This window comes from Polypterus senegalus, chromosome 3, assembly GCF_016835505.1.
Source record: "Polypterus senegalus isolate Bchr_013 chromosome 3, ASM1683550v1, whole genome shotgun sequence".
In the NCBI taxonomy this organism is placed as follows: Eukaryota; Metazoa; Chordata; class Cladistia; order Polypteriformes; family Polypteridae; genus Polypterus; species Polypterus senegalus.
The window spans coordinates 215,692,255-215,719,129 of record NC_053156.1 but is presented as its reverse complement, the minus strand read 5'-3'; the positions used below and the strand labels follow the sequence as shown (position 1 = coordinate 215,719,129).

The window sequence follows — 26,875 nt, the reverse complement described above, 5'->3', positions numbered from 1 at the left end:
TTTATAGCTCTTATTGGTACTGCTGACATCAGAGGTACTAATACAGCTACATGTTTACATGAAAACCCCTCACTATAAACTCAGGAAGTTACAGATGTTAGATCTGAGATTAAATCACCTTCAAAAGTTAGTCCTCAGGTTCTTTTGCAGCTAATTTCATTATAAAATTCATTAAGAGAACACGAACAAATTAAGAATGTTAGCACTCAGCTGGTTAATGCATGAACCAGTTTTTATGAGCCAAAACAGCAAGTACCAGAAGGGCGTATTTAAGTCGTCAATAGGAAGGCACAAGTCACCATAGCACATCCTTCTGACATTAGAAAGAAGGCTGAAATATTGGACAGGGCCATGGTGCTTACAGCTCTTAGCACAAAAGAAGGATGAGAAAATGGAGAAACAACTTGTATGCCTACATGTTTCTGTGTATAAATTTAAGTTGTGTGTTTAAATGCTTTTTGTAAATATACTTGCATGCTTACACAACTCCTTATTGAATTATTTAATAACATATTTAAGTAAAAAATACTTCCTCATGCAAAGAATACACATCCTGTCCCCTGATTTCATCCACTTGACACACAATAAATGTAGGTATTGCTTCCTTATTAACCGATTCTGACCAGCATCACGACCTGGGTTATTTCTGGATGTTGATTACAAATCTGGAATTGTTTTTTTTTTGAAATTCAAGATGGCAGATCCAATATGGTTGATCAATATTTTTCCACGTGAAAAATGTAGGCACTCAATTGAGGGTAACTACTTATTTTTTGTTAGAAGTGACACTTTTTAATTGGCGCTAGTAAAATGTGTTCATTCCACACATTCCTCTGATGCCCACTGACATGCCTTTTGATTTTAAACAGCTACAATACCCAGCATGCCTTGCATTAGCTATGACTATAAATACAGGTCAAAAACTGTCACAGAGGGTTGCAGGCATTAACTTATGAAGCCCATTCTTTCCGTATGATCAGCTATATGTTGCTTGCTCCGGAGTGGGCAGACCAAGACATTTATACTGTACATTTACATTTTAGAGGGGAAAGACAAAAATATTGTATATCACAAAACATTACATTAATTAATTAGACATGTTGCAACAATATATGTTTGTACTTACTATAGCAGAATAAAATCATACAATATATGAATTTGTAAATTAATTATAACTGAATTAATTGGAATTGTTATCGTTTCATTTTCACATTCCCACAAATGCTGATGTTCTAAATATAAGAAGCCTGGGCAGTTCCATGTAGTGAAAGTTAGTACACAATATTTTGAATTAACAGTCTGTCTTCATTGTGAATTAGTTTTCCTTTTCTTTCAGTACTGAAAACTTTAACCTTTACTCTTGAGGTTTCTCAAGACCAAGTATCAAATGCTTGGCCATGTGCAAAATCAGACAGGGATAAATAAATACAAAAAATATCTAAAGCTTGCTGAGCCATGGAGATGGAATAAATGGCACAAGTGCTTGCACGCTAAAATATAGTATTATAATGAAAGTAGTTTTTATTGGTTCACTTCCCGGGTCCTCCCTGCGTGGAATTTGCATGTTCTCTCCGTGTCTGCGTGGGTTTCCTCCTGGTGCTCTGGTTTCTCCCACAGTCTAAAGACATGCAGGTTTGGTGCATTGGCGATCCTAAATTGTCCTTAGTGTGTGCTTGGTGTGGGTGTGTGTGTGTGCCCTGCGGAGGCCTGGCCCCCTGTCCGGGGGTTTGTTCCTGCCTTGCGCGCTGTGTTGGCTGGGATTTGCTCCAGCAGACCCCCATGACCCTGTGTTAGGATATAGCAGGTTGGATAATAATTGATTCACTGACAGTTTTTATTGTTTTAAAAACACATCAGCCTGATTCAGTATTGACCATTCAGTAGGCCGGTTCTCCAAACTGGAGTTTCAGATGTGCATTTACCATTATCTAAATATTCACTGCATTAATCTCAGCATGTTGAGTAGCTTTGTTATATGCACAGGATTCAAAATTGTGAAATTGTGTCATCAGTGAGATACAGTATAAAATAAAGGAAGGGCCCATAGTCTAAAAAAGTCAATTACAGCAAGGTAGTATTAGGTACAAGGTAATATTACCCAGCAAAATCACCAGTGTTAAATTAACACTTAAAAGAATACATAGGAAAACAGTTTTTCAACTTTTAGGGATTAATTTAACACTATAAAAGTTCATTTAACACTTGGAGATTTTGCTGGGTACATATATTAATTAGCAGAAAAAATGATTATACCATTTACATTGATAACAAACACAATATAAAGAAATATGCTAACTGCATAGCCATGCATTAAAAGGACCTGCTAAGAAACAATAAATAAATCATTCTTGATCTTCTTCTTCAGCAATTAAAAGCTAATCACTTTGCCATCTTATATTACAGTTCACTTACTGCTCATACATTGTACTGAATACAAAGTCCACTTATAATATGAGCATTCCATATGTGCAATTCTATATGCTGTTGTTCTTTCTCACCCTGACTTTCCCTATATGAATATTTTGCAATATCATTTAAATATCACATAAAGCATCCACCCATTGAGGACGTGGTGCTCTCTTCACACTGCCTTGACTACGCCTCAACTTGTTAAACTAAAGGTATATTTTTCCAAATCAGGATTAAGCAATTAAAGAACTTACTTTTTTAGAAATCCCATAATTTGCTCCCGTTTTCTTTTGGACTTGTTTGTCATTATAGATCGGTAGGTTTGCCTTTCGATACACCATATCTGGACATGTGTGACAGCTGTTTGGAGGTAAAGAAAAGTAACCAAGACTAAGAATGTTTTCAAATGAATCGCTAAGACCTACAGTATGACACCACTGAGTTACTTGTACATCATGCAGGAAATGGTTTACCTCTTTATCAAGTGAGATGCTGGGCATATGTCATACTATATATTAAAATAGTATTGATGTAAAGAACTGCAGCGGGCTGTCTCCCTGCCCGGGGTTGGTTTGCTGCCTTGCATCCTGTGTTGGCTGGGATTGACTCCAGCAGACCCCCATGACCCTGTAGTTAGGATATAGCGGGTTGGATAATGGATGGATGGATGGATGACGTGAAGAAATATGACAGTGTCGTAATTTAGGGTTTGTACACATGTATTTTCAGTTTAGGAAATTATTCTGTTATTAGAATTCATACTTTTCATTTTTATTGATTTTATGATTATGACAGTGATTTTTATCAGACACTATTTTTTAGTAATATTTTGCCTAGCGGTTGCATTTTACTGATTTTACTGACATGCTGGTAGTACTATTGTTTATCAAAACTACGGCATTGCTGCCAGGGTAATGGTAGCATTGTTGAGTGTGACATCATGGCATCACTTTATTTTAAGATGATTGTGCAATGTGATTGTTAGCCTGACTTTGTGATAAACGACTAAGTGCTTTGTCTTCTAAAAGAAATCTTTTAGGGCTTGTTTGAATAGTTTTTTATGTTGGTCATTGCAGCATTTTTGCTAAATTTAACTATATCTTTAACAGATTGCTTAGCTTTCCAATTTATCTCATATTCTGTCTACTCCCTTTGGCTTCCTTTATTTCCCAGCCACAATCCTCCTAGTAGAAAGTGAATTTTTCTCTTAGAAAATTTCAAAACAGACAGAAAATAATCATATTACATATGACAAATTAAAACATTATGTGTGAGTGAAACACTGTTTCATTACATCATTAACCCAATCTCCTAATATTTATTATCAACAGTGTATTAAATCATTATAAAGTTAAGCACTGTCACGTGCATGCACATTGGAGACAGTTGAAGGGTTTTGATGATGGTAATTCTTCGCTGATCTAAGTTGGCGCTGTGTGATAATGACTCCTCTTTTTTTACTTCTGCAGACAGGAAGATTGACAGCTCTCCAGCCTTGACATCACTTCCGGGGTATGACCACCTGGGTCCACCTCTTCCTGCCCAATTATATCATAACCAGAAGAATCAGCATCTTTGCTGGTCATTGGCAGAGACTCTTGTCTGAGAAGACTTATTTTGCATTTTACATGCTTTTTTGTTATATAAAAATCATTCAATTATATGGGGTTTGTCGAAAGGTGCCCCAACACTCTGACCTTGTTTGTCTTTTCTTATCTGCACTCGACTTTCAACAAAGGAAAGCTTTCTTGTAGTTATGGCAGATCCAAGGTGAGTTAGCTTTTGTAACCAAAGGGACAGTTTAAAAGTCCTGTTCGACAAATATTGTGGCAAATGGCAAAACAGGAGAATTATCCTAGTAATTTCCAAGAGTCAGTACACTATTGGCGCTTTTCCACTGCATAGTACGCCACGACACGGTTCAGTTCAGCTCACTTTTTGGGGGTTTTCCACTGGGAACAGTATCTGGTACCTGGTCCTTTTTTTAGTACCACCTCAGCCGAGGTTCCAAGCACGCCGAACCGTTACCAAAACGTGACGTGTAAACTCTGCTGGTCACTGATTGGCCGGAGAAAATCGTCATTACTGCCTCACTGGCTATTCTTTTCTTTTAAGTACACACACGCGGAAGTTTGTGTCTCGTCTCTCCATCGCTGGACGCAGTTTGTTGCATAAGTGGATGAATGTTTCTTCAGACTTTCGAAAGTTCTCCAGCCACTGAGTGTTTGTAAAACCGGGAACAATCACATCCCACCACTCTGAAGCACGGTTAAATGTCCAAACAGATGGTCTGTTGCGACTTTTTGCAAAATGTGGAAGATCTGTAATATACAGAATCAGCATTTTAATGTTACACTGGCAGTTAAGTTCATTTTATGCTTTGCAACAGTGATAAAAGTTAGCTAGTGATGTGCTTTTTTTAGATGCTTACCCTTGCGCGTCGTCGAGCTAAAGTGTTGTCGTTGTCTACATGTTATTGTAAAAGTTCCACGGTGTCACGGCAGTAGAGGCGGCGCAACTATAACGACACGTGAATAATCCCGCCCACTCTAACGCGGTACTAAACTGCAGTCGAAACGCAAACCGAGCCGAACTGAGCCGAACCAAGGTGAGCTGTACTGAACCGTACTGTGCCGTACTATGCAGTGGAAAAGCGCCTTAAGTCATAGGCGCAATCATTAAAGTTAATGGACAAAATCAAAGACAAAGTCAAATTCTCTATTATAAAAGGAAATCTTGAGACGAAAATTTTTGCCAAGAGATAATTTAAAGTCCTGTGTGAGATGAGACTTTTTGCCAAGAAATAATTTAAAGTCCCGCGTGACACGCACACGGTCCAGTCAAAAACTTGAGATGAGACTTTTTGCCAAGAGATAATTTAAAATCCCGCGTGACACACACACGGTCCAATCACCTCTCATTCGTGTGAATGCTTTTGTCAGACACAGTTCCTGCGCACTCAATACTCATTCGTTTGCTAGGAGATCTTTTCAAGTCCTGCACTCTCGCGAGATGAGACTTTTGCTAGGAGATCCTCCTGTTAACCATATTCAACCACACACACGGTCTAATCATCTTTCTTTCGTGTGAATGCTTATGTCAGACACAGTTCCTGCTCTCTCACCTCCCATTTGTGTGAATGCTTTTGTCAGACACACTTCCTGCTCTCTCAGCTCTTATACACTTTTATGTTTTCCTCATTTTAGGTCGTTTATGAAAACCGAAGTGTTACCATAAAAATGTAATTTTAAAAAGTATTTGTGTGTTAATTTCAAAGCCAAACAGAACAAAACCGTTTAACTCAACAAAAACCTCTAACGCAACATGAAACATATATTTCTTTCAATTTATTACGTTTTACTATTTTTTACTATGGTCAATTACTCGCTGCAATAGTTACCTCTATTATGCATATGTAACAATTCCCATGAAAATAACAATCGCTTTAAATTATACATCCGGTAACCGATACCCGGGGGTGGTGAGCGAAGCAAGCAGGGGGCAGAATCCCCTAGTCTAATTTAAAATTGAAACTAGGAATCTTCATTTACTTGTATGCTCAAGTGCTAGTATCTTACTAGGTCTTCCTTTCAATTGCTCAAGGTTCAGACACTGTGAAATTCAGGATTCCATCTTATGTTTCTTATATCAAGCTGTTATTATTTTTTATATTTTAATGTTTTTTTCCTGGAAACATTCCCATTGTGTATTTCTGTTTTTATGGGAGCCTACATTTTGCGTGGTGGTTTCTATGGACACTGTCATTTTTGAGCTTTTGGTTGCTGTGATACTACTTGGTTGCTATGCATGTGATGCATGTGCTATGTGTCTCATGACATCATGGCCGCTATGTTATAAAAGATGACCACCCACAATAAATAGCATCCAAACTTTGTTGTAAAACAAAGGAATGACATGCAGTGACAAAGCCTTTAAAAAAGTCTTGGTTATGATTCTAGTTTGGTTGATCAATATGAATTTAGTGAACTATTCTAAAACAAATGTGATAATCTACTGACCTTTGGTGTTTTGATTCTAAATACTGTATGTCTGACTTCCATTTGGAAATGTCCCTAATGTCTCTGCCACTTGATTCTTAACTTCAATTCACCTGGATTACTTCTGATGATTACACTTTTGGTCAGAACAACATGTTCATATCATCTAGTAATAATAACATCAACCACACATGAGGCAGAAAATGGGACCAAAGTTGTTTAGAGACAATTTGATATGGTTTTAACAATTTGATATAACTTGCTTTAAGAAAGACATCCTTAAAAACATAGCAACAAAATATTTTAAAATTGATAAATAGAAAATTGACTCCAATTTATTTATGTTTAGGACTTTTCTGAATGACATTAAAATGGAAAGAGGATTTACTTATTCAATGGAAAGAGGATTTATTTATTCATGGTGGTTTTTGCAACAGCTTTCATTTATATGTCAAAGCTTTATTTAGCAATTTGTTTTAGTTTAAGCAAAGGAAATAAATCAGTAGAAAATGCAACAGAAAACCACAGACGACACACACATGTATACAGTATTTTACCTGTAACAGTGGCTGTACGTTTGCAATTGTAGAGGATAGCTAGTTCTCCAAAAACATCCCCCCGTGTTAAAGTGCGTAGATAACGACCAGCTTGAGTAACATTGAGCTCACCATCTGAAATAATGCAACATCATAAAACACATGAACAAAATAAATAAAATGGAATGGGTTAACAAAATAAATTCAACAATAATGAACATTCGGTCCAAGAATTTAACTGCAACTAGATGATCTTCCTTCTGCTTTTGGACAATAATTCTTAATTAGTTCTTAATCCTAAGCATTTAGGATTGGTTAAGAAATAGATGAAATTCATAAGTGAGAAAAATGTATATGATTATGATAGAAGATTGAATGGTTACTCATTTAATTGTGTAATGCTTCAATTATTATAGTAGGTTAGGAGTCGTGCAGTTTGGGAAAACATAAATAATATACTAAAAGTAAATAAATGTAAAACTTTAAAATACAAAATATTAAATGCGTTATATGCACAAAGGTTCTGCGATGATCTGAGACAAAAACTAGCACAAAGCTCATTTCACACTTGCTGCAATGCAGGTTGTAACCCATGTTTCTTGAATTGTAGATACAATTCCATATACTCCAGTTTGAAACATCTTCTTGGGTTAATCCATGCTGGGATTAACTTGGTTAATAAAATGGTATGGATTGGATTGGTGGGAAGTATATTGGGGCTTGTAGTGGTGATCATAGCTCAAATGTTTTACTTACATTGTGAATGATAGAGAACACTCTTGACATGTCTATCAAACCAGGATGAATTTTAAGTAATTAAAACTGTTTTCACTTATAAAAAAAGAATAACACAAGGGGAAAAGTATTAAAATAATATGATCTAATGTGTCAAAAATAAAATCCTAGCTGCCCCTCAGGACCTAGGTAATACAAGACTAGGAACCCAGAGTGCCTCTCTCACCATTCCTTTAATTCAATTCTAATAAGTCTTTCTCCTAACCTTGTCCTTTCTTCCTCTCACCAGTCAAAACATTTTCCTATTTGGTACATGAAACAACATTGCATCAAAATATGCTTTTAAGGAACAGTCCAAATCATGCCAGGGTGAATCCCCAAAATCATCTGAAATCACGATTGTTCTGTGAAACTCCTGGGAACGTCCACCTAGCTGCCCTAGTTGTCCTTGCAGTCGTGACCCCTTGTTTTTGTTTAAAGCTTTGCTGGATCCTAGGGTAACTCATGTTATGTTCCATGTGCCTCCAGTATTTTTCTGTTCCCCAACTCTGAGGTGTCGTTGCTTAGGATACTCATTAATGCCCCATGTCAGCAACGGCCCATGTACATAATATTACACACTGGAGCTTGGTGAGTGATTTGTGGAGTCTGCTATGAAGATGCAGGGCAATAGATAGTGGAAACAGTTGTGGTCAATAACTAAAGTCTCTTTTGCCCAATCCACTATCGCCAATCAAGTAATCAGCAGCCAATGAAATGCCACTGAAAAGCAACAACCAGCAATGTCCATTCATCCATCTTTTAAACTTGCGCTTTATCCTGAGTAGGGTTGCAGGAAAGCTAGTGCCTGCTGGAGCAGGCAAAGGAACAATACCTAGACTGGGCACCAGTCCATCGCTGGGTAAATGTAAACTCATCTGGTAATTCCAGGCCAACATACAATGTCACATGGAAGGATGGGTTAAAGAAACAAGGATGTAGTGAATGCAAATTAAAATGATAATTATACAATAATTTCCTTTCCCAGCTGAATATTATGATTTATGGCAAATTAAATGGGGTATTCCTCCAGTGCTCCAAATCTTTATCATTTGTGTGTCTTTTATTTTACAACAAGCCAAAGTACACCAGCTGCTTCTTCAAGGACACCTTCCATGATGGCATCTTACGCTACAACACTTGTATTGTGCCTATTAAGAGCATTTCCACTCCTGACTGCACTCTACTTCACATAAAATACAAATAGACTCATTTACATTTAATGTCTAGTTTTCAGGTATTCAGGCAATAATTACTAAGAACATACAGAGCAAGCTCTTTTTAAGTGTGCTAATAACAATTGGTGATTGTTAATTTATAGACCTTTTATGATGTACATGTATTATGGCACACATATAACTTATCAATCTTCTTAAGGCTATGCAAACCATTTATTAAGAAAATTACATGTATGACATTAATCAGCTTTCATTAAACATAGTTTCCCTGGTACTTGGGTTGAAAAAAATTAATTTGAAATGCTAGTGTGATAGAGGCTCATCACCATCACCACTGCTTTAATGGTGATTTTCCAGGTTTACCCAGGTTAGCTACTGTAGTTTGCCTACAAATCTTTTTCCTTCATGTTCTATGGCTCTAGGGATCCTTTGAGCTGACACCCATTCTTTTCCTAACATCTGGCCCCCTCCTGTAACCCTATCTTCTTTAGCCATTCCCTCCACCTCTGTTATGGTTCACCTTTTCCTCTAGTCATCCTTTGCCTTTCAATCAAAATGCCTAAACCACATTAGTCTGTTTCTTCACAGCACAATATCTATTACCTCCACATCAAGTCTTCCAATAACACTGCATTCATCTTTCTCTTACTTCATGACACTCTGCACATTCTTGTCATTATTCCAAACTCCATTCCTGACAGCTTTACTTCATGTTCTGCTTTGATACCCCATATCTCACTCCTACACAGCTTTCTTCTTAAACAGCTTTTAATTTATCAATCCTGGACTGACTCTTTTAGGACTCAGAATTTTGGGACAGCTTCTGCAGTTTCTTCCATGCATCTCTCACCCTCAATATCACTGCTGCGCCTGCACCTTTGTCTGCACTCAGTATGTCACCTAAGTAGCAAAATTTCCCTAATTTCTTCAAAACATCTTCTTTACTGCCATACAAATTTACATTTTCTACTTCTGTATTTTGTACCCTGGTCGTGCACTTTCTACAAACAAGGGTCATACTTGCCACTAGCAGTCTTCCTTTCACGCTGCTAAATTTGTATGTGCCCTCTCCTACCAGACTGTGCATTGGATTGGGTTTCTCACAACACTTTTACCACACACTGCATGGTCATGCTTCCACATATTTCACACCTCCTGCTTCTTTTTCTCAATCCACCACTTAATTCTTTCTTTTAGTTACCTTAGAGGCCTTTTACTTCTTTCGTTTGCTTAGATGCACTTAACCAATGATTCATCAAAATGGATGGCGAAAACCATAATGGCAAAAACCGTGTTGTCATTGGCTATGGTACATGAAGGAGATGGTTCTGGTAGATATTGTCTAGTTGAGAATAAATCTAGTATTGCACATACAGTGATAAAATGAGACTCATTTTTAGTGTTGATGTGTGTGTTTTTGACTGATTATATTAACTCTCTTAATAAGTAAGTACAGTAAATAAACCTTTCAGCTACAATTACAGATACAGTACAAGTTTCAGATTTAGAAACAACTAAAAATAATACATTTTGGACACACATAGCAATGAAGGTAGAAACTAATTTTCTTAATGTTAATGAAAATAGTAATCATTAATAATATGTTGTTTACTAATAATAAAAAGTAAAAAGTATCAATGTATACTAAACTAAACTAAATTCATTAGACTGCAACTTCCCTGGGATCCTGACTAGGATGAATCATGTAATAAAAACACATTTTAAGGATGAACTTTATAAAAAGACATTTATTTTTTACCTGCTACAATATATAAGGTGTCTCCTTCTGAACCCTCTCTGATGATGACTTTGCCCTGGTTGCATTCATCCCAGGATAAACACTCCACCATCATGTTAATTTGTTCCTCATCCAGGCGGTTCAGGAAGTCATTCTGTTGAATAGCCTTAATAATCAGACTTCTTTCACTGTAAAATAATTAAAAGGAGAATTTATGCATACAATGTGTTAAGGAAAAATAATTTACTAAATAATGCAATAGAACAGTATGAAGCCGGAAATCAGGAAAGCTTAGCGGTTTGTACTACTTCCTCACACTGATCTGAAACTGGTTTCAAATCAATTTCAGTTTCTATGGAGTTCAACTATTGTCTCTTTTATTTGCATGGACCTTTCTGTAGGCATTTTGGATTCCTCCTACATTGGTGACTTCAAATTATCCCCATAAAAGTGAGTATGAATGCAATGGACTGGCATCTAATCCAGGGTTATCTCCTGCCTTGTACCATAAAACTGAATTGAAAGAAATGGGATCAGGAAATTAATGGTTGATTGGACAATTAGATTAGATCAGATTAGATCTTTGTTTTCTTTTATGCTGTGACAGTATAATGAAATTCATGTGCCACGATTGCTTTGGTGGGGGTTTGCAGGAATATATACAGGTATATACAATCACTAAGACAATAAGTTGATATTTAAATAAATAATTAAACACAAAAAATAAGAGTAGCAGGAGAATGGCCTGATGTACATAGTGCAAAACTATACAGACATATGGACCACACAGTTTAACAATAGCACAAAAAATGTGAAGATGGCAGTACATATACAGCAGAATTACACATAAACCACTAAGTACAGTAAATGTCAGGTAAGAACACATTACCAAGAGTTCAGTGAGGCTCTGCTAGCAGATACCAGAAAAAAGAAGTGAAAATAGAGGATAAGCTGGCAATCAGAGATGGTGGCTCCAGCCCTACTCACACACCGGGTGGAGTAGATGGTATGAAACTGTGGTAGGTCTGCTCCAATGATTTTAGAAGCAATATGGATGTTCCTTTGGAGGAGCATGCAATCCTGGCAAGTCAGGAGACCAAACAACATTGTGATGTATCTGGTCAGGATACTTTCAATAGTGCAGTGGTAGAAGATCACCAGGATTTTGCTTCCTCTCCAAAACTCTTTAGTCTTATCAGGAAAAAAGCATTTGCTAAAACTTTCTGAGGATGCAGGTAGTGTTGACAGACTATGGATAGCAATCAGTGACCTGGATGCCCAGGAACCTGGAGCTTTGATTTGGAGTGGAGTGTAAGCGCCTTTGTTCTTCCTGAAGTACACCTATGTGTAGACTTCTCAGAGACAGTTTGTCAACAGCCCCTCAGGTTACTTCAGTAAAAGGAAACTTATTTCTTCATACAGTATATGTGCCTCTACAGACCTCTGTATAAACTTCAAATACAAGTACTGTATTCATCATTTGCTCTATTAAAGTATTATGTATGAAAGACAAAGAGATATCCTCTAACGGCATATTGGAAGAACGAAGTGCATTTAAATAATTATACTTCTCTAACACTTTTTTCTCTGCAACACACCTTCATTTTTCTCAACATATTTTTATTGTGATATCATTTTGCTATATATATCATTATCATTATATATATTACAATAGCATCTACTGGAGTGCCATGGGAATGTAGAGTGTTTGCTACTGTAATGTATTTGGTTTGTTTAACTTTTATTTAAAATAGTTGGTCATTTGAGAACCACTTCATATACTACTGTGTATTGTACCCAGGAGGTTCAGCATAATAAAATAAAATCACAAAGTCACACATCGCAAATACAAAAATTCAATGAAATATTGTTGCATTCTGGGTGTTAACAAATAAAACTGATTAGGAAGAATACGCTATTGACTTTAAATAACTGCAGAGGTTGAAGAGAAAAGCCCCAAATAACCTGATGTCATTAATGCAAATAAGTGAAGAAAGTAAATCAAAGAGTAACAATATTAAAACTGCCTATAAAAATAATAACTGTCCTAAATGCTGTGTACCTCAGCCTAAAATTGGTTGGTATCATAAGTTCATTTATTGCAAAGCTGAAACAGTTAACATCAATTAAGACTGATTTCTCTGTGGTCCTTTGGTCAGATTACATATGAAGGCTTAGTATGTTAAATAAATATTCCTAGTGATATACTGCATATTAGGTTGCCGCTAATTTCTGTGTTCTTATATATGTGCCAATTTGATTAAAACAAACAGACAAATTAATTCACTGCATGTTGTTTAAAAGGCAGCTTTTAGTGCTTTCCATTTAATTACTGTAAACTGTTCTTTTCCACCACCTTTATTACCCAACATATGACATCTTTGTGTTTGAGAAGGATTCAATAAAAATATCTTTTTACCTTGCAGACTTATGAATGATTTTCAGAGATATGTCCCAGTCTTCTGGTGAAGGTTCAGGTGCGATAGCCGTGGTGCGGCTAATCCTTCCTAGTTGATCGCTGTCCGAACTTGAACGATTACATGAGATTTCTGAGGATCATAAATAAACAAATAATAGGAAACCTAACTGAAAAGGTCACACTGTGAAGTTAATTTACAGTGTCGGTCTATAACGCACAAAATAACAAATGTATATCATGCACACTGCCTCTGCTTACTTTTTTGTATCTCTTCTCTCTGTCTCGTTTACACCAATTTTATTATAGCACATATGTGTGTTTTGTATTGATAAGCATAAACCCTTTTTTACCACCCCTGGATGAATGCAGTGGACTGTGTAGTGTAGCAATTGGTCTCTGTCTGGTAGGGCAGATTAACAGGGGCACCACGAGAAGGTTTGCTACATGCCCCCAGTGAAGCTCTTCCTACATCTCAAGAGCATCTACCCAATGGAACATCCTTCTCTGGTATAGATTGGGTTGCGCTTAACCGAGCTCAGTCAAAGGTGGGCAAAACAAGGGACAACCTATTTAGATGGGGCTTCACAACAAGCGCTGAATGTCCCTGTGGTGAGCCCACCCAAACAATGGACCACATTTTACATAGAATGTTCCCGAGGCCCTACATGTACTGATGAAGATCTTAAGGATGCTAATGATGCTGCTCTTACCTGGATATGGCAGGCGTGATAAGATATGATGATGAGCACAAACCCAACAATAAAATATTTATTAGTTTACAGAACACCATAATACATAGATACAGATAAATAAAGTAAGTACATAATTAAAGTAAATAAATAAATACATGCAAATCTGAAACTAATATGTGTCAAGACCATCTGGATTTTTTCAATAAAAGCCAAAGACAGACCCCCTTACAACTGAGTGATGGAGACTAACGAAATAATACAAGAAGGAGTGCAGTCATAGCCAAGTTTAAAATAGATCAATCATCAAGTTAGGTAGTTGTTGTAATCGTTGAAATTAAACAAGTTTAGTAGTAGTTGTTGTAGTTGAGATCAATCATCAAGTTGTGGAGTAGTTGTAATAGGTGAGATCAATTGTTAAGTTGAGTAGTAGTTGTACCACCTGAGACCAATCATCAAGTTTAGGAATAGTTTTGTTGTTGAGATCAATCATTAAGTTGAGGAATACTTATAATACTTGAGATTAAGCATCATGTTATGGAGTAGTTACAATAGTTGAGATCAATCATCAAGTTGAGTAGCAGTTGTAGTATTTAAGATTGATCATCAAGTTTAAGAGCAGTTGTTGTAGCTCAGATCAATTATTAAGTTGGGGAGCAGTTGTAATAGTTGAGATCAATCATTAAGCTGTGTAGTAGTTGTTGTAGGAGTAGCAGCATGAGTAATAATATTGTCACTCAAATCAGTGTTTGAAGCAGAAGAAAGAAATAATGGGATGCTGCAATTTATGCACATTAACATCTGTACCCAATAATATTTTTAAACCAGTTACTCTAAACCAGTAACTTCTGGTTTTGTCAGAAGTATGGAAATAACACAAAATATAATCTGACTCATATAAGAATATATTTCAATATTTTCTTTCATTTACAATTCTTAAGGTTTTTTAGTGCAATGTTCATTCTTTGTGATTATTTAAACTCTTTCTTAGTGAAGTTTACTCACAATCTCTGTCTTGCCATTGCAGGAGAAAGTACACACACTTGATTCATCCGATAGCTTAAGTTCTTGGCTTGTAGGAGGGCCAAGTGAATTCAATGATTAAATACACACTGCTAGTTATAAATAAAACAACTCCCATTTAAAGTTTTTTGTCTAGTTTTTGCATATGTGTTTTTTGCAGTGCACTGTATTCAAGTTTATTGCTATGAACTAGTAGCTAGTTGTATCTTTTTTTAAATAATCAAACTACTCCTTTATCCATTATTCCAGACAATCGCCTTGCTCCAACACGTCGTTGTCTCTGTTGTGACTTTAAAAATGTTCTGCATTTTCTATATATATATATATATATATATATATATATATATATATATATATATATATATACAGTATGTATACACAGGGTGGTCCAGATCTAATAATGCAGATCCAGATCATCTGGATGACTTTGATTTATGCGGGGATGATTCCAGTTTGGCACAAAGACAATTCTTCATGTCGTCAGTTCGATGAAAGTGATTTTCTATGTAATAAACTTAATAAGTTATAGCATAATGAAAATTGCATAATTAGATCTGGACCACCCTATACTGTATACAGTATGTATATATTGTGATGGATGGCCGGTGTTACAGTGTGGCCGGAACTGGACGGAAATGGTTCCCCGGATTCCTGCAGGGCAGCATGGGACATGGAGTCCGGCTCTTCAGCCCTGTTGGGTGCCGTGGGTGCCGCCAAGGGGAGCTCACCAAGAACCCAGGGATTATAATGGTGACGTTAACCCGGACGTACTTAGGAGTTGCGAGGATGGAAACCTGCAGTACTTCCAGGACACCTGAAGAAGGCGTTTGACCCGGAGACGGAATGCATTACGGTTCAGTGACTTTAAAAGGATTGTGGAAAACACCAGCAGATTGACCCGGAGGTAGAGGACAGAGCTGCTGGGAGTGGAGGATTGTGATTGATTATTATTATTGTGATTATTGATTTATTGAAGAATTGTGGAGTGTGCAGTGCTTAGTGCACTATTACTGAAGAATATAATTAAAATCTTCTTGTGCTTTTACACGTGGGTCTGGATGTCTGTCTGGTGGGTTCAACAGGGCAACAGCGACCCCTAGCATCCACTATGTATATTTATATATATATATATATATATATATATATATATATATATATATATATATATATATATATATACAGTGCATCCGGAAAGTATTCACAGCGCATCACTTTTTCCACATTTTGTTATGTTACAGCCTTATTCCAAAATAGATTAAATTCATTTTTTCCTCAGAATTCTACACACAACACCCCATAATGACAACGTGAAAAAAGTTTACTTGAGATTTTTGCAAATTTATTAAAAATAAAAAATTGAGAAAGCACATGTACATAAGTATTCACAGTCTTTGCCATGAAGCTCAAAATTGAGCTCAGGTGCATCCTGTTTCCCCTGATCATCCTTGAGATGTTTCGGCAGCTTAATTGGAGTCCCCCTGTGGTAAATTCAGTTGATTGGACATGATTTGGAAAGGCACACACCTGTCTATATAAGTTCCCACATTTGACAGTTCATGTCAGAACACAAACCAAGCATGAAGTCAAAGGAATTGTCTGTAGACCTCCGAGACAGGATTGTCTTGAGGCACAAATCTGGGGAAGGTTACAGAAAAATTTCTGCTGCTTTGAAGGTCCCAATGAGCACAGTGGCCTCCATCATCTGTAAGTGGAAGTAGTTCGAAACCTGAGCGATTGGAGGAGAAAGGCCTTAGTCAGGGAGGTGACCAAGAACCCGATGGTCACTCTGTCAGAGCTCCAGAGGTCCTCTGTGGAGAGAGGAGAACCTTCCAGAAGGACAACCATCTCTGCAGCAATCTACCAATCAGGCCTGTATAGTAGAGTGGCCAGATGGAAGCCACTCCTTAGTAAAAGGCACATGGCAGCCCGCTTGGAGTTTGTCAAAAGGCACCTGAAGGACTCTTAGACCATGAGAAACAAACTTCTCTGATCTGATGAGACAAAGATTGAACTCTTTGGTGTGAATGCCAGGTGTCACGTTTGGAGGAAACCAGGCACCGCTCTTCACCAGGTCAATACCATTCCTACAGTGAAGCATGGTGGTGGCAGCATCATGCTGTGGGGATGTTTTTCAGAGGCAGGAACTGGGAGACTAGTCAGGATAAAGGGAAAGATGACGGCAGCAATGTACAGAGACATCCTGGATGAAAACCTGCTCCAGAGCGCTCTTGACCTCAGACTGGGGCGACGATTCATCTTTCAGCAGGACAACGACCCTAAGCACACAGCCAAGATATCAAAGGAGTGGCTTCAGGACAACTCTGTGAATGTCCTTGAGTGGCCCAGCCAGAGCCCAGACTTGAATCCGATTGAACATCTCTGGAGAGATCTTAAAATGGCTGTGCACCGGCACTTCCCAACCTGATGGAGCTTGAGAGGTGCTGCAAAGAGGAATGGGCGAAACTGGCCAAGGATAGGTGTGCCAAGCTTGTGGCATCATATTCAAAAAGACTTGAGGCTGTAATTGCTGCCAAAGGTGCATCGACAAAGTATTGAGCAAAGGCTGTGAATACTTATGTACATGTGATTTCTCAGTTTTTTTATTTTGAATAAATTTGCAAAAATCTCAAGTAAACTTTTTTCACGTTGTCATTATGGGGAGTTGTGTGTAGAATTCTGAGGAAAAAAATGAACTTAATCCATTTTGGAATAAGGCTGTAACATAAGCAAATGTGGAAAAAAATGTGCACTTTATATATATATATATATATATATATATATATATATATATATATATATATATATATATATATATATATATATATATATATATATATATATATATATATATATATATATATATATATATATAGTATATATATATACATATATAAAAATTGACCAGTTTAAACACCTCAGGCCATCAAATCTGTGAATTCATCTGATACCTAAAGGTTAATTTTTTCTTACATATCTTTATAGATTTCAAATGCAAGCAAAAATGAGCTGCTAATCATAAAACTATAAGGCGCATGACCAGTTCTAGCCATAACTTAGAAAGTAAAGGGGTGGTATGATAAGTGAGGGAATGCTTCAAATAAAGAAACACAGTGACATTTTTGCCTGTTGGTCAGCCATGATGTGTATCATGCACTCAGCAATCATGTAACATTGCATGTGCACACAACGGCAATGAAATGATGTCACCAACAAAAATGACATGAACAAATAATAACGTAAAAGGAAATATTATTCACATGGTGTGATGAAATAGAGGTCCTTGGCAGTGCAAGTTTTTAAAAATCTGCCCGACTTGGGCTCTGTGGGTGTGTGTATGGAGTCACACTAATTATTTAATTGGTCAGCTGTGGAAGGATTGCAATCAAGGCACCTTGGGTAGTAAACAGGCGAAAAAAAAGAGTGAAAGAAAAAAACGTGAAAAGGAATGAAGAGGAAGAAGACAGAACTGGGCCTGCCCAAGCCAGTAGGTGGTTTGGTAGACCCATGGAGGAGTGAGCGATCAATGCTCCAGGGGTTGATTGTCTCCCTCTGAGCAGTAGAAGAAGTGGGAGACAAAAAGGAGCCCTCCTAGGGATCCAGTAGGTGCCAGAACGGCCAGAGAGGAAGGGACTGGCTAAGAATGTCATGGCAGACACCGAAGAAGACAGTGATGGTGACAGCCGGAGGTTGTGACTCCAGATGGTGATGTCTCCTATAGCTGATATATCTGTAGGGTGAGCTGGGTAGATTAATGTTTTCATCTGTAATTTTCAATTTTCAATGGAACATTTATTTATTTTATTATGGATTTTAACTTTCACGGATGACACCTATTTTTGGGGAATATTTATTTATTGGATGTTTAAATACTTTGGTTTTGTAATAAAAGCACTAAAGCACTTTTTCACCTTATTCTTGATGGTAGTGTTACTGTATAATTTACCTGGTTCATCCCGGTCATGTTATCGATGGTTCCGGGTACAAGTTGTGTAAGGCTGCTGGAGCCAACCTGACACATGGCCATGAAAAAATTGTTTTTTTAAATGCCTTCAAATGTAGCAGTAGCAAATCAGAGAATGTTCTTTTTCACTTATCTTTAACATTAATACATAACTTGTTTTTGACCTGCGTTGCATACTTACCTAAAGCTCCAAGCCTGGTCTGTAGTTCTTTGATCATGTTGTCCTTCTCTGTTAGTAGATTCTCTAAGGCAAAATAGACAAACACAATGTAATCAGAATTTATTCACTCCTTATTTAAAGAACAATAGATTTATGGTGTTATTGTCTGTTTTTTCTAAAGCTTTAAATATTTTTTCTTCATTTATACAAGACTACCTGCATGTGGTCTTCGGGACAAAAAACAACCCAAAGACTCCCTTGCAGTTTTATTATGTTGTTGAACTTGCAAAGGCATCAGCTAAGGGTCATATCTTGTCCAAGTCAAACATGTAGTGGAATGCAGCTGTGGCACAAATTGAGTGGGACAGACTGGATCCTGTCTCAGGCAAACGTATGGTAGCGTATTGTGTAAATGTACAACTTGCATGTACCACAAAGCTGAATTTGTCTGCCTCGGTTGAAAAGAAGTGACATGCATCTGCCATCCCCCCAAGTCACATTTGTATTAGCTTCTACATCTTCCGTAAAATTCACACCCACTCCTGTGGTTGTGCATGAGCAGAGTGGAGTGCTCCATACACACACACACACGTTTTCGTAATGAGTACTGAGGTGTATACAAGCGGCAAAACAATTTTTTAAGTACATGCATGCGCCATCTAGTGACTGTGGTTGAGCGGATTGCTCCATACACACATACACACACAGAGATCTTTTGTTTATATATGTCTAATACTCACTATTTAAAAGCACAATTTTATTTCCACTTTGTAACATCAAAATAATGAACTGAACTACGTTTTTTGTATAACCGGCTCCCAAATCATTACATAACATTTGTGGCATCCGGCTGGGGGTGGAGCTCAGCCGGGACGCTCAGGAGGACCGGAGGAGGGCTTGTACCTCCTCCAGACCGCGAGGGGGCGACCGCCCTGGTTGTATTGGGGGCCACGGGTAGAGGGCTTGGAAGCCTAACCCTGGAAGCCAGGCGGCACCCCAGTGCCTGAAGAAACCTGGAGCCCAGCACTTCCGCCACACCAGGAAGTGCTGGGGGGAAGAAGATAGGGGACACCCGGATGGCTTCCAGGTGTGCAGCCGGCACTTCCGCCACACTAGGGCGCGTCTGTGGAGGAATGCCGGGAAGCAGCTGGAGCCCATCCGGGTTCCTATATAAGGGGCCGCCTCCCTTCATTTAGTACCGGAAGTCGGGTGGAAGAAGGACAGAGCTGGAGAGAGGACTGGAGGCATCCAGGAAAAAGGCATTTAGACTGTGAGGCCTGGACCGGTGGTGGAGGCACAGGGGGTGCACGTAACGTATTTGTAAATATTGTATATAATAAATAAGTGTGTTGGGTGAAGAAACAATGTCCGTCTGTCTGTGTCCAGGCCATCTACCACACATTGTTAAACCCACTTTATCTAATTCACAATAATGGGAAGCTGGAGTGTATCCCAGATAACACTGGACACAGGTTAGGATAAGAGTGCCACTCCATTACAGAGCCACCTCCTTTGGTTTCATTTACACACCAATTAATCAGGTCAACTCTCCAGACTTTTCAATATTTATCAGAATCAATGTGCCCCGGCAAAACACCTTGCCAGGACTTGAATTTTCAAATGTGGTTTTTAGCTTGTAGGAAGGCAATATTGTATTTCAAAACTGGTAATTTTGTCCAGAATTCTCAACACAAATCACTGCAGACACAGGCAGTGACACCATGTTGTGTCTAAACCTTCCTCAAAAGCAGGAATTATACACTCTATAGAACCAACAGAATATCATCATTGACAGAAAATTTAAAAATTAAAAACTCCCAAATAAAATAAATTATTATATTTCTGAAAAGCTACAATGTTACTTTGGGCACTATCGCTTCACCTGTACTTAAGAAAATTCAATTATATGACATTAAATTATATACTGTATGATCCTTGCAATGGATAGAATTCAGTTGTCTAGTATCCTAAAATGAAATAAATAAATTCAGGTATTGGAGAGGTGGCTGTCACACCCATTCTCTTGTGCTAAAATGAAATAAAGGACTCATCACTGAGAAAAGCGACAATAGTAATCCTGTCTGTTTGTGAAAAAACAGAAATGCATCCTGAAAATTCTTTTTTTTTTTCCTTAAAGGATAAGTTCAGATTTTTTTTAAGTGAAAGTTATAGATACACAAACATAGCATATATTAATTTGGCACATATATTTTATAAATTAAAAAATAACTACTTTGTTCTTGCTTTTTGTAATGGAAATGTTGGTTACCAGGGTCCAAATATTAATAAAAAAACCTTAAAACTTACTGAATACATTGACTTTGAAAAGCAAAGGATTCAATTTAACGAAACATGCCTTCTACATTTCTATTGCATGATTGCGACAACAAAAGTAAATTGGAAATAAAACATTTTATCACAGATTCTATTTTTCTGAGATAAAGGTAAGTTATGACAACCACCCCAACCCATTTGCAAAACTAGATTGTTTTTATCTTAGTTTTGCTTCTGCAGTTCTGTTTCCTTGGGGGTTATGTTCTGCCATGGCTTGTAACAACAGACAGATGCTTGCTGAAATGTTATAATCATTTTTTCCTAAATAGCACCTACTTCTCACTTCTTACATTCTATGTTGTTATTTTACATAGCCTACAGTATGAGATTTTTGCTGAGTGGCAGCAACATGGAGAACAGCACATAAGAGGTTCATTGTACTTTATACACGTAAGAATAAAACTTAACTGAAATTATTACACTAACTGTATCTATACTAATAAAAGGCAAAGCCCTGACTGACTGACTGACTCACTCACTCACTCACTCACTCACTCACTCACTCATCACTAATTCTCCAACTTCCCGTGTAGGTAGAAGGCTGAAATTTGGCAGGCTTATTCCTTACAACTCACTTACAAAAGTTAAGCAGGTTTCATTTCGAAATTCTACACGTAACGGTCATAACGGTCGACAACGTCTGCCATGCTGAACTTTCTTATTTATGGCCCCATCTTCACGAAATTTGGTAGGCGGCTTCCCTGCGCTAACTGAAACCGATGTATGTACTTATTTCGATGGTAAGATGCCAATGTTGGCCGCCATATTGAGTTTTCCAAACATCCAAAGCCATCTTGAGGCTTTCTCTGCAGCTTCACTTCGGATTTAATGGTCCTCTTTTTGGCCACTCCTGTTATGCCCAGCTGTGTGAGGACTCTGTAGAGTGAGCATCCTGAAAATCCTCTGCATCTAACTTCTATGGGCTCATAGAGTACCCTCCAGCCTCTGTCCCTGCACTCCTCCACCAGCTCCTGGTACTTGGCGCATTTCCTCTCGTTAGTTTCCTTGGTATGCTCTTCCCAGTGCACTGTCAGTTCCAGCATGATCAACTGTTTTGAGGCCTCAGAGGTAATGATCATGTCTGGCCAGAGAGATGTTGTTACATTTTGCTGCAGGAACTTCAGCTGCTTTCCCAAGTCAGCCTGCAGCTGCCAGTCAGAGGCTGTGTAGAAGAAGTTATTACTGCCTTTGCCTGGGATTGCTCTCCTGCTTTAACGAAGGTAACTGCCTTCTTTGAGCCATGGAGGAGTTTGCTTGTGTTGATGGCTGAAGCCAAGCTTTCAGCGACTGCCTTGAGCACCTTATCATGGCACCACCAGTAGTGATCATCTGCCAGTGCCTTAGGGCAGCTGCTGAGTAGATGTTCTAGAGAGCCTCGCTCTTCCCCCAGACGTGAAGGTTTGCTGGGCTTGGCAGGGCATTGTAGACCGCCTGCACCAGGACCTGGAAACAAAAGAAAACTGGCATGATGTCCGACCAGGTGATCCTTCGCTGGAGAGTACTCTCCCACCTTGTCCATGCACCCTGTTGCCGGTGTCCTACTGCCCTGCTCACTCTCTCTTCCTCCACTCCCTCAAAGCCATCACTGACTGACTTACTCACTCACTCACTGACTCACTCATCACTAATTCTCCAACTTCCCGTGTCGGTAGAACTCTGAAATTTGGCAGCCTCATTCCTTACAGCTTACTTACAAAAGTTAAGCAGGTTTCATTTTGAATTTATACACGTAACGGTCATAACGGTCAACAATGTCCGCCATGTTGAACTTTCTTATTCATGGCCCCATCTTCATGAAATTTGGTAGGTGGCTTCCCTGCGCTAACCGAAACCGATGTACGTACTTATTTCGATGGCATGACGCCACTGTCAGCCACCATATTGAACTTTCTAACGTCACTAATTCTCCAACTTCCCATGTAGGTAGAAGGCTGAGATTTGTCAGGCTCATTCCTTACAGCTTACTTACAAAAGTTAAGCAGGTTTCATTTCGAAATTCTACATGTAACGGTCATAATGGTCGATAACGGTCAACAACGTCCGCCATGTTGAACTTTCTTATTCATGGCCCCATCTTCACGAAATTTGAAAGTAGGCGGCTTCCCTGCACTAACCGAAACCAATGTACGTACTTATTTAACAGATGCCGAATGTCTCTTCAACACAAGTCCTACAAATACTGTCGTAATTGAAACAAACCATGAAACTCAAACTGATTATGACAGCAGCAATCCAAGCTGTGAGATTTGAAACAAGATTACTGTTCACATGGCCAACTGTACATTGCATACTCAAGAGTAAGCTCAGCGCACAGCTACAGCTTGGTCATATTACAACTGGAGGACCGAACTCACAATGTGGCATACAAAGAGATCCTTAACAAATAATTATTGGTATATTTTCCCTCAGTTTAAAAAGGTTTAATTTTCTTCTTAATAAAATTTTTAAAGCAGTACTTCGCCGCTGCGAAGCGCGGGTATTTTGCTAGTTTTTAATAAAAGCCATAGATTTAGGATGTCATGCGCACACACGATAACAAAAAAATCAGAAAGTAAAGAAGGCAGAGTGTGAATAGAGCTCAACCACAATGAAACAGACAGAACAGCCACTAACCAATTATCAAAATTTTAACACAGGCTGAGTTGCTCTTACTGAGGATATTACAACAAAAGAACTGGAGACAATATGACTGAGCAAACTCACCGAGCCTACCTGATACCAATCAATCCACAAATACACAGGTATTCAAGCAGAACTTAGCCCTGTGAGGCAGGAATGACAGCTTTGCACTACCACTCTGTGTATGTTGAACCAAATTTACCAAACTTCACCCTGATTAAAACTAAATGTATGCCTATAATGTTTGTTCAGTTCTTGTCACTTGATTGCATGTTACATGCATGTTCAGTCTTTCTCTCAGTAGACCACAGAAACAAAGTGCGTATTGACCATACTGGCAACAGAGGCAATATCTTTGTGAAATAACAAAATACGTTTCTGCATAATGAAAGGATATACAGTAAGAGTTTAGAAGGAAGACTTTTTTGCTGTTATTATTATCAGAGATGGCAATTTTAATATCTCAGCAACAGTGTTTGGCAATGATTTTCCGAAGTGAATCCATGTCCCTGGTCTTGAACAGTTGCTGTGGAAGAAGACAAACAGTGAAGTGAAGAGCACAGCAGAAACGTCTTTTAAAATGGATGAATCTCACAAGCATGTTTTGCTTTTTCTGTTACTATTTTGTGATATGTGTTCACTCCCAAGACACACATTAATAAGTAATAAAATTTTTAGCTTGAAAAAGTGATGTATTCAGTCAGTTTGTATGCTTGTTGTCATATTGGGACTCAGATACTGATTAGCTCCATTATAAAAAAGTAAGAGAGGCTAGTTATTTTTTTGAATTTTTAAAATATGCTTCACTTCAAACAATTTCATGTTTTTCAGCAAAATAATATATGCTATGATTATGAAGCAATAACTTAAAAAATGCCGAACTTATCCTTTAATACTTTCTATGGGTTTCACTTATGAGATGATCCATCTGTGTTATAGACCCACTAACTCAAAGTTTAGGGTTGTGGGCATCCTATCCCGACAGTTTGTGGTGTCAGGTAGGAACTTGCCGTGGAGGAATCATTCATTACAGGGCCCACTTGCACTTGCACTGGGCCATTTTAGAATCACTGCTTAATCTAACTTCTATTTCTTTGTGATGAAGGATGCAAAATCAGTGCTCACAGAACAAAGCCAATGCAAGACATCTTCACGAAATTCTTCAGGTTAGCGTTGGGAACCCGCATACCAAATTTCTTGAAGATGGGCCCATAAGTAACAAAGACCGTTGAAAAGTTCAATATTCCGCCTGACAGTGGCATCATACCACCGAAATAAGTACCAAATTTCAACCTTCTACCTACACGGGAAGTTGGAGAATTAGTGACGTTGGAAAGTTCAATATGGCGGCTGACAGTGGTGTCATACCACCGAAATAAGTACGTACATTGGTTTCGGTTAGCGCAGGGAAGCCGCCTACCAAATTTCATGAAGATGGGGCCATGAATAAGAAAGCTCAACATGGCGGACGTTGTTGACCGTTATGACCATTATGCGTAGAATTTCGAAATGAAACCTGCTTAACTTTTGTAAGCAAGCTGTAAGGAATGAGCCTGCCAAATTTCAGCCTTCTACCTACATGGGAAGCTGGAGAATTAGTGACATTGGAAACTTCAATATGGAGGCCGACAGTGGCATCATACCACTAAAATAAGTATGTACATCGGTTTTGGTTAGCGCAGGGAAGCCGCCTACCAAATTTGGTGAAGATGGGGTCAGCCTTCTACCTTCACGGGAAGTTGGAAAATTAGTGATGTTGGAAAGTTCAATATGGCGGCCGAAAGTGCTGTCATACCATCGAAATAAGTACGTACATCGGTTTCAGTTAGCGCAGGGAAGCCGCCTACCAAATTTCGTGAAGATGGGGTCATAAATAAGAAAGTTCAACATGGCGGACGTTGTCGAATGTTTTCGACCGTTATAACTGTTACGTGTACAATTTCTAAATGAAACCTGCTTAAGTTTTGTAAGTAAGCTGTAAGGAACGAGCCTGCCAAATTTCAGCAATCTACCTACACGGGAAGTTGGAGAATTAGTGATGAGTCAGTGAGTGAGTGAGTGAGTCAGTGAGGGCTTTGCCTTTTATTAGTATAGATTCTCCAGGTTGCCTAGCTTTTGTTGAGATATTGATTAACTGATGTTGAAAAAGCATACAACCAACATACAATATGGCTGTTACAGCATATTGGTAATGGGAACAGAGAGGAGTAATTGGCTGTATTTGCAGGATTTTACAGTTAAAACTATTTTGTACAGTATATAAACATAATAATCACTAATTTCTGGATAGTATTTTGTAATTAGGAATGATCTCTGGAATTAACTACTGTCACAGGTGGCTGGGTGCGGTCGGCAATCAGTCGCCTATTTAAGGAGCCGCCCTGCAATCAAGGCTCGAGTCGGGTGAGGAGGAAGAAGAGGTCGGTGCAGAGGAGGCGAGGAGAGGCCCAAGTGTGATTTGTGTGAAGAAATTGGCTATTGAGAGCCTGGAGTTTGGAGGACTGTGGGGTTTGGTGGCGGTGCACATAAGACTTTGTATATAATAGGACTTGAAATAAACGTGTGGTGATGGCTGAAGCGGTGTCCGCCTGTGTGTGCCCGGGCTGTCCTATTTCACACTACTAAAGAGGTTAGACAACTGTTAACCTCATAGATGGTCTGTTCAGGAAAGTCTTGAGGCAGCTTCAGGGTGCAGATCCACCAACTATTTCTTTTATAATGTTAGTTTCAATATTTCTTGTAGGTGTGGAGTTGAAATCTTGAAGTATTGGATACATCGAAACGGTTTAGGGTATAGTACTTGTCTACCCTTAGGAAAGAATCTGGTTAAATAATTCTGAGGTACAAAAAGTAGTTTTAAGTACAGTAAGTGCTTCCCAGGGTTGGTTAAATTTTCATGCAGTCCCATTAGCAACAGCAAAACATTAGTAAACATTCCTAGGTGGCTCCTTTTATTGGTTGCAAATTATGCCTTCTCTATCAAAACCAAAGTAAGGGCATTTTTTTGTTTTTTTTTTTATGTAGGAAGCAAGAGGAG

The 26,875-nt window shown here is 38.3% G+C and overlaps 1 protein-coding gene across 1 annotated transcript in view; it reads right to left on the bottom strand.

Annotated features, from left to right (window-relative positions):
• Positions 1-26,875, bottom strand: part of prkg3 (protein kinase cGMP-dependent 3) — a 158,621-nt gene that overhangs the window by 89,584 nt on the left and 42,162 nt on the right. The window contains exons 3-7 of the mRNA XM_039748434.1: positions 18,907-18,969; positions 13,053-13,182; positions 10,655-10,821; positions 6,965-7,078; positions 2,664-2,769 (exon numbers count right to left, since the gene is read on the bottom strand). Of these exons, the coding sequence (XP_039604368.1) occupies positions 2,664-2,769; positions 6,965-7,078; positions 10,655-10,821; positions 13,053-13,182; positions 18,907-18,969 (580 nt within the window). The remainder of the gene's footprint in view (positions 1-2,663; positions 2,770-6,964; positions 7,079-10,654; positions 10,822-13,052; positions 13,183-18,906; positions 18,970-26,875) is intronic.